At 42.2% G+C, this 9,391-nt stretch overlaps 1 protein-coding gene across 1 annotated transcript in view; it reads right to left on the bottom strand.

The window, feature by feature from the left end:
• Window positions 1-3,651: 3,651 nt before the first annotated feature.
• HRH3 (histamine receptor H3) overlaps window positions 3,652-9,391 on the bottom strand; it is a gene marked incomplete at both ends in the record, with an annotated part of 31,096 nt that continues 25,356 nt past the window's right edge. The window contains one exon of the mRNA XM_083360930.1: window positions 3,652-4,503. Within this exon, the coding sequence (XP_083217056.1) occupies window positions 3,652-4,503 (852 nt within the window). The remainder of the gene's footprint in view (window positions 4,504-9,391) is intronic.

Below are 9,391 nucleotides of genomic sequence, written 5' to 3'. Positions count from 1 at the left end.
GAGTTAACAGTAGTTCCCTTCTGAATGGAGCTGTTGAAAATGATCTCCTTCTGATCACAGAAATTTAGGAAGGAAAAGGAAAACTATATCTATAGGTTCATAAATACAGTAGTGACCCAAAATTGTGGAAACCTTTTTGGGAAAAGTGTATTTTTGAAGTTTTGATGGCTAATAACACCACTTTTTGGGGGGGAGTAGTACCGTAAAATTATATATCAATGGAAAGATAATTTAATCAAGACTGTAATGCAACATAGTTTGTTCAATTATCTGTACTGTATTCTATGAAAAGTAATCGCCAAATAACCAGAAAAAGGAAGCACAACTTGCTTGGGTTGATATCAAATCTTAGGGGAAAAAAGCAATCAATAAATCAATAAATCAGTTCTTGTTGGTGTGTTGGATCCAGTCTCGTCTGCTTTGCATGAATGCCCCAATTTTTCTGGAATTCACCCCTCCAGAAATGTGAAATGGTCCTCCCCTTACCAAAGATTTGCCTCTTTCTAGTTTAATAGTTTAAACTATTTACTATTTTGCTTCAAAGTCCAGTCAGAATATAAAGCCACTTTCTCTGTTGCTATAGCTTTCAACTGAAAAGCAGCTGAGGAAGGAATGTAAGGGGTCTCGTGGGAAACCTTCTTATGATTTTTCACCCAGATTTCAAAACTCTCTCCTCAAGCACTCTCATGCTTACATTTTAAAAGTAGGTGTACATCCTTCCTTAAAGGGGTGTCCACACGTTTGGTTAAAAAAAAGTGATGAATAGTGTAATGGTGTAATCAAAGCTCCAGTGTAATAGTGTAATCAAAGATTACATTATCATGAGGCTGTCGGCAGGCCCAGAGGAAGAGAGAGAGGGTTTTGGAGGAGTTGGTGGTGGCGGCAGCAGCGTGCTCCAGGGGCGAAAAGGAGCAAGGCCTCTTTAAGGAAAAGGTGGAAGAGTCAGGATCAGAAAAAGGAAAGAAGGCGAGGTTGTCAGAATACAAGCGAATTTGAGGGCTAATCCACATGGAGCCCCATTTCCATCTGTCCTGTTTGCCATCGTTTACTCCCTAGAGACTAAAATGGACAACGTGAAATTTGAGCGGGCCCCGAACAAGGAGTATATATCGGAGGTGGTGACTCTTTGAGAGCTGTATGCAACGAAATTTCATTTTGATGTATGCCGATTGGTGTACATTCAAAGTGACAATAAAGTTATCATTATCATCATTATCATTATCATCATGGGCACCCTCTAGAATTTTTTTACCATACCTTGTATACACCTCTAGAACAGACCTTTTTTCCCCCTTCCTCCACAATATTTTTTAATTATCTATATTTTTAAGCCTTCACAAGCCCCCAGACTTTGTAGTCTTTCCTCACTTGATTGCTCTCTGTTCTGCAACTTTTTAAATTCGACAATATATTTCCTATATATAGCATTTCCTAAGTATTGGTTATATCAAATTGTTGTAATACTGGGAGTTTGATTTTTAATTCCTTGGAGAGACAAGCAATGTTTCAATGTTTTCATTGCACCATTCTTTACAAAACCAAAGTCCTTTTCCTGGCCAGACATTGCTAGTTCCGACTTCTATGTAAAGATCCTGAGAAGTTAATCAGACATACTTGTGGGAGAAGGATAGGCAGAGTTTGGGGGTAGGAGTCAAGAGAGGAATCAGCCTGGAATCATAAGGTTCCCACAAGTGGTCTAAGTCAAACCCCTCTTGAATTCTGTTAATCCTTATCTAGCACCAATTTAGTCTTGACTGTTAGTTGACTAGATTCTTATGTATAGGCATGAGCAATAAATCAGCTTAACTGGAGCTTATTGTGGCTCCTGACAATACACTTTTCCATAGACTTCATGGATTAGCATTGAGAAAATGAATTTAGCGTGTATGATCTGCTCATAAGAGGCGTAATGGCACTTGTACCAGCAGACGGGTTAGGATATTGAATGAATGAGAACAAAGTCTTGGTATGAGTGCATTAATCTAGCATCTTGTCCCTGTAACTGGAAAAGAACACTGCCCTACTATCAGAATTAGATTTCCCCCTCCCCCCCACCATGACATGTAGAAATGTCTTTCATCTCTAGAAGCAAAATGCAGGTAGTCCTCAACTTAAAACTATTCATTTGGTTGTGACTCTTCAAAGTTACAACCCTGCTGAAAATAATGACTTATGACTGGTCATTGCACTTAACGTCCATCCCAGTTTCTCTGTGGTCACATGACTATGGGTCAGACACCTGGCAACTGGCATGTATTTATGACAATCGCAGCATCCCAGGGTCATGTGATCATCTTTCACAACCTTCCCAGCTGGCTTCCAATGAGCAAAGTCCATGGGGGAAGTCAGATTTGCTTAACGACCACAGCAAAAGAGGTCATAAAATCAGTAATGTTCACGTGATGACTCACTGAATGACCACGTCGCTTAGCAAAAGAAGTTCCAGTCTCAGTTGTGGTCATAAGTCAAGGACTACCTGTATGTTGGACCAGCTCTGGACATTTCTTTCCCTTCTTTGTATCTGAAAATCTTAACCATGCAGATTTGAAGAGCAGGTATTTAAATGCATCTTTTCTTAAATTCAACTGAATGTAGCTAGATCTGTTCTGCAACCTATTTTGGGCTATACAGAACTGAAGCAGAAAAAAAATGACCCTGGAAAAGTTTGGCTCAAGTTCTGAAAGGCAATGTTAAGTCTACCAAAGTTATGGCACACTTTTTCTTTTTCTTTTTTTTAATCCCACAGATATTCAATCTCTTTTTTTTGCCAACTTTCAGCAGTGCAATTTGTGGGTTCCACAGATACAAAAAGAGAACTTGAGGACCACATCCAGTCTACACGTCAAAGGTTACAAACCCAAGACCTAAATAACTTGGCCTCTTCTTCATCCTTTGTAACTCTTACTGCCATACCCCTTAAAACAGTGGTTCCCAACCTTTTCTATAATCCAAATCCCTAGAACGCTTCTTATATATTCTTGCACCCCATTGCTCTGTACCAGCCTGCTACCGGCCCTGCAGAAAAAGCAGGGACAACCCCTTTACAAACGGCAAGAGGCTGGAATAAAGCCTGCCAAATTTATTAACATAAAACAGATACCAACCATGAAACAGGAGCTATGAAACAGGACTATTCAAGCGGTTGCCTTCAGCAAACCAGCCCTCCCACACATTCCCCTTTTATACAGTTCAGAGCGTGGCTTCTCTCTGCCTCCTTCCGAGGTGCCCCATTGCCCTCCTCTGTTTACTCCTGATTGACTGCCTCCTGCATCGGGCGTCCTTGAACAGGGCCAGCTGTGGGTCATCTTCATCCACGCTGTCAGGCTCACACAGCTGGGTCTCCGTGGTGACCAAGTGGGAGGGGCCTGGCTGAGGGCTCTGCGGAGCCTCAAGGCCATCATTAGCAAGCTCTTCAACACCCCCCTCCTCCTCCTCTGAGTCGTCCGACCCAACTGCTGAACCCACAGGCTGACCCTGAATCACAACACCCGTACAAAAATTCAAAATAACGGTGATGAATTATGCATATGCGCTATAATTTTGAAAACCCAGGTTTTTGCCCCCCCAACCCCCAGGATGTGCAAGCACCCCCCCAGTTGGGAATCCCTGCCTTAAAAGAAATCTTGATGCAATTACTTCTACCCAGTTAGGTTACTTCCAGCATTTCTGGAGAGAATTATGGGGCTGGATCTTCATTTTCTTTGGGCACAAGAGTTTAACAAAAGCTCTCCTGAAGCTGTAGTGACAGAGTGGATAAAGGATGGGGTTGATGGCTGAATTAATCCACAGCAGCCAGAAAGAAGCCTCGTACCAATACACAGGGATGCAGTGACCATGGCAAGCAGCTCGGATGATCATGAGAAGCGTGTACGGTGCCCAGCAAAGGCCAAAAATCCCCACAATGACAGCTAGTGATTTTGCTACTTTCTTATCCCTAGTGAGTCTGAATCGCTGGGTCACATTCTGGGAAGCTTTCTCCAAGGAAAGGTTGGCTGCCCAGTCTTTGTAATTTCTTTTGCTAGAAGATTTTCCTTCCGCACTGGAGTCCGGGGAATACTTTGCGTTAATACTTCCTCCAGCATCTTTTTCTGGGATGTCCCATTTTGGAAGCTTCAAGGTTCCTGGATCTTTTTCTTCCCACCTACAGCATTTCACGGAAAGTTTGGGCCCCGTGTTCATTTCGGTCTCCTCCGCGAAATTCTGGCTGTCGTGAAGGGCCTCCAGGCGGAATTTGGTCCGTTTCTGTATGTTCAGGTAGATGCTCAAGTTGAAAAACATCACGCTGATGAAAGGGGTGAAGAACTCAATGGTGGAGGCCGTGATGAGGAAGTACCAGTTGTAAAAAAATTCTGCATAGCATTCCCCATCGGGAATGATGCTCCGTCCGGATATATATTCCCAGCTGATAATTGCAGGTCCATAGAGCAAGAAAGCGAAAAGCCAGACCATCGCCATCTTGAATACGGCTCGCTTGGTGTCTCCTTGTTGAGCTCGGTAGGAGACCTGGAAAAGGAAAACAATGAGTCAAATTTAGTAGAGAATATCCTCTCCCTGCATGGATATTCAGTTCAAAGGAAAACAATTGATTATCCAGTCAAATGTTTTCTTGCTGCTTAACATTAACACAATAGCATAGTTGGAAGGGACCTTGGAGGTCTTCTAGTCTAACCCACTGCTCCAGCAGCAACCCCTATACAATTTCAGCCAAAGGGCTGTCCAATCTCTTCTTAAAAACCTCCAGTGTTGGAGCACGCACAACCTCTGGAGGCAGGTTGTTCCACTAGTTAATTGTTCTCACTGTCAGGAAGTTTCTCCTTAGTTCTAGGTTGCTTCTCTCCTTGACTAGTTTCCATCCATTGCTTCTTGTCCTGCCTTCAGGTGCTTTGGAGAATAGCTTGACTCCCTCTTCTTTGTGGCATCCCCTGGGATATTGGAACACTGCTATCATGTCACCCCTCGTCCTTCTCTTCATTAGACTACACATACCCAATTCCTGCAACTGTTTTTCGTGTGTTTTAGCCTCCAGTCCCTTAATCATCATTGTTGTTCCTCTCTGTAATCTTTCTAGAGTCTCAAATCTTTTTTCTATTGTGGTGAACAAAACTGGACACAGTATTTCAAGTGTGATCTTGCCAAGGCGTTATAAAGTTGTACTAAGACTTCTCGTGATCTTGATTCTATCCCTCTGTTAATGCAGCCTAGGGCTGCATTGGCTTTTTTTGTCAGCTGCAGCACACTGGTGGCTCATTATCTGCACCTGATATTTTCATTAGTCCCTCAACTTACTTGAGCAGTACACACATGTGTCATTCTCTGCTTGAAAAAAACCGTGGGTATCAAACTGTGTGTGTCCATGCGCGTTGGTGTGTATAAATTCGAAGACTCCTGTATAGTTAGTCGTGATAATTTTTTCCCGTGACAACTAAACACAGTTAGTCCTCAACTTACATCTATTTGTTAGCGACCGTTCTATGTGGAAAAAAAGTGCCTTATTTTTTATTTTATTTTATTTTAATTCCATTTATATCCCGCCCTTCTCCGAAGACTCAGGGCGGCTTACAAGCTTAGCAATAGCCTTCATTCTATGTATATGCCTGCTTATTAGGGCTTTCATACACCCCCCAAGCGCCATTATTACAAAGTCAGCTTAATTGCCCCCAACAATCTGGGTCCTCATTTTACCTACCTCGGAAGGATGGAAGGCTGAGTCAACCTTGAGCCTGGTGGGATGCGAACCTGCACTAATTGCAGGCAGCTGGTGTTACTTAAGGAGGCATTAGCCCACTGCTCCACCGAGGCTCTTATGGCTGTTTTTCACACTTAACGGCCGTTGCAGCATCCCCATGGTCACGTGATCAAACTTTGGATGCTTGGCAGCTGACTCGTATTCATGACGGTTGCAGTGTCACGGGGTCATGTGATCCCTTTTGCGACCCTCTGACGAGCAAAGTCAATGGGGCAGCCAGATTCACTTAACAACCGTGTTACTAGCTTAATAACTGCAGTCCTTCACTTAACAACCGTGGCCATAAAAATCGTAAAATGGGGTAAAAACGTGCTTGACTATCTTGCTTAGCGACGGAAATGTTCGGTTCAGTTGTGGTTGTAAGACAAGGACTCCCTGAACTGTTTTCTTTCAATAGCTAGCTGTCCTCCCCCCCTCTCTCTCTCTCTCTCTCTCGTGTCTTTGAATCTCCAGCATTCTTTCATCTGAGTCTTTTGATGTACATTGTTGTTGGTGTGAAGTGTTATTCTCTAACAGCCTTAAGCAGTGGCGGGGGCGGTGGGGGGGAACAGTGGCCATGGCCTGATTGATTTGACCCTCTATAACGGTCCCCATTTCGCATGTGACCCCTTGGGAAAATTAATTGCCCAACCTACATATGGAGCTTTGCTTGACTTAAAGAACACAGTAATAACTACATTGTGGCATAACCTTACACAATACACTTTATAAAATACCAGGTGTGACTAACCTCAGAGAAAAGATCTATATGTATCACCAGGATAATAGGAGAAAACTAATGAGGTACTAGGCTGTAGTCCAAGAAAATAAACACATTCATTTTTAAGGTAGCAGAAGACTATTCACTGGGTTTGCTACTATAGGCCAACATCTATCACCTTCCCGGCAGATTTGCAAAAAACCCCGAAACAAAACGAAAAGGGGTCTGGAGGCTAAACCATAGGATGAATGATTGAGGGAACTTGGCGTGTCTGTTGTTGTTGTTAGCTGTGAAGTCGTGTCCGACCCTTCGCGACCCTATGGACAATGTTCCTCCAGGCCTTCCTGTCCTCTACCATCTTCTGGAGTCCATTTAAGCTCACGCCTACTGCTTCAGTGACTCCATCCAGCCACCTCATTCTCTGTCGTCCCCTTCTTCTATTGCCCTCAATCTTTCCCAGCATTAGGCTCTTCTCCAGTGAGTCCTTCCTTCTCATTAGGTGGCCAAAGGATTTGAGTTTTAGCTTCAGGATCTGGCCTTCTAAAGAGCAGAGGCATGTCTAGTCTAACAAAAAGAAGGATTACAGAATACAGAATAACGGGTTGTCAGAGAGAAGGTGTGTGTGTGTGTGTGTAACCTTATTCTCCAATGCACCAGAAAGCAAGACAAGAAACTGATCAAGGAGAGAAGCAACCTAGAACTAAGGAGAAATTTCCTGACAGAACAATTAATCAGTGGATCGGCTTGCCTCCAGAAGTTGTGGGTGCTCCATCAGTGGAGGTTTTCAAGGAGAGTCTGGACAGATATTTGTCTGAAATGATATAAGGTTTCCTGCTTGAGTAGGCAGTTGGACTAGAACAGGGGTAGGCAACCTTGGCTCTTTTATGACTCGTGGACTTCAACTCCCAGAATTCCTGAGCCAGCCATACTGGCTCAGGAATTCTGGGAGTTGAAGTCCACGAGTCATAAAAGAGCCAAGGTTGCCTACCCCTGGACTAGAAGACCTCCAAGGTCCCTTCCAACTCTGTTATTCTATGTTCTCTGTTTTCACAAGTGATCTACTGACTAATGCTTAGATACAGTAAATGACAAGGTGCATAAAGCAAATAGGATGCCAAAGGCTGGTGGTTCCCCTTACAGAGCAGGAAGTCCGCTACCAGCTGGACTTCCGATAGCTCTGAACTCCGAAGGAAACTGCAGCTGTTAGAAAAACAGGACGCAATCATAATAAAATAAAAAAAACCCTGCAAGTTAGGCAGAGCTAGTTTAAAACTGCATATTTTAAAAATTAACATAGTTCTATCTATCTGCTGAGGAGATGACTGCGTTTAGAAGAGGGCGTAGTAACGCATTCAAAATAGATTGCTATTTTAATTCCTTCAATGTCAAACTCTCTACCCTAGCTTTGACTACGGTATTTTTCCCCCCCAGTATAATCTCTGTGCCTTTTATTATTATTTTTTCTTCTTACCTTAGCCAGGCTGTTTTAGATTGCCTCCACTGAACTCCACTGCAGTTTTAAAACTTATTATTTTTATTGCCAAGGAAATGGTGTAATTGGGATTTCCTTTGAATACCCTTGGAAAATCTGTCTAGGAATGGGGTTCTTTGATGGATCTGACCTTACTTAATTTAGCTAATGCCTGAAACTAGTCGTAATATTGGTACAATTTGTTTTTATTATTTTATTACTTAATGACTGCAGCAAAAAGGTGATAAAATCAGATGTGACCCAGTTAACAACCGCATCTCTTAGCAATGGAGTTTCTGGTCCCAATAAGTCAAGGACTCCCTGTATCTAATATTAAATAAGTTATGTCCTATCACTGCAGTAGTTCCACATCAATATGAAAATTAGTCCACTTTTCTCCAAATATATAAAGACTTGGTCCATTTACTTGAATGTATGCATATTCAAATCAAATCACGTTTATTGTTACAATCAAAAGGCCAGTAACATGCTTGCATATTCTGCAAGTGATTATTTTCCTGAATGCAACGTATTTTAGATGTATGTTCCTCTAAAATAAGTCCTTCCAATTGGATGTTCCCAGAAGAACTGTCTTGTATGAAATTGTTTTTGTTAGATACTGGGTTCGTTGCTTCAATGACGAGACGAGGCGAGTGAGTTCAGCAAAGATCATTGTTTATTGCTTGCAGGATCTGAACTGAGAAACAGGGCTGCGAATGCAGCAATTTATACCCTGGCCTCTTGGTGACGGCCAATAGGTTTAAAGCAACCTATTGCCACCCTATATGCAGCCAATGGCGGCGCTGCAGACGGGTTGTCTGAGGAGCTGGGAGCCGTTAGCCAGCTTTCCTGCTTAAGCAACCTTCCAGCAATTAACCCATGTGGTGTTCCCTTAACAAGACAAAGCCCAATACATTACAGTTTTCTGCATCGGAAAATGTTGGAGGTGTGGTAGAGAAAGCAAATTGCAGCAAGGAACTATGTTCAGGTTCCTGGCTGAATGAATTTCAGCTGTAAATGGCTGCATCAATGTCTTCTTGATTCTACTCTTTCTTTAAGAATACTAATAGTTCTTGATTCAGAGAGAGCTTAGATGTTTCTATCTCTCTCTCTGTCTATCATTTCTCTATCATCTCTGTCTGTCTGTCTATCTATCTGATTTCTCTCTATCAACTCTCTTTCTCTGTATCTATCTATCTATCTATCTATCTATCTATCTATCTATCTATCTATCTATCTATCTATCTATCTATCTATCCATCCATCCATCTATCATTTCTCTCTCTCATCTCTCTATCTGTGTCTGTGTCTCTCTCTCTCTGTCTATCTATAATCTATCTATAATTTATCATCTATCTATTTTATCTATATCTAATCTATCATTTATCTCTCTATCTGTCTGTGTGTCTCTATGTGTCTATAATGTATCATCTATCTATCATCTGTCTCTCTGTCTCTCTCTAATCTATTATCT

This window comes from Vipera ursinii (genome assembly GCF_947247035.1).
Source record: "Vipera ursinii genome assembly, chromosome: 3".
NCBI lineage: Eukaryota > Metazoa > Chordata > Lepidosauria > Squamata > Viperidae > Vipera > Vipera ursinii.
This window is presented reverse-complemented; position numbering and strand designations above follow the sequence as displayed.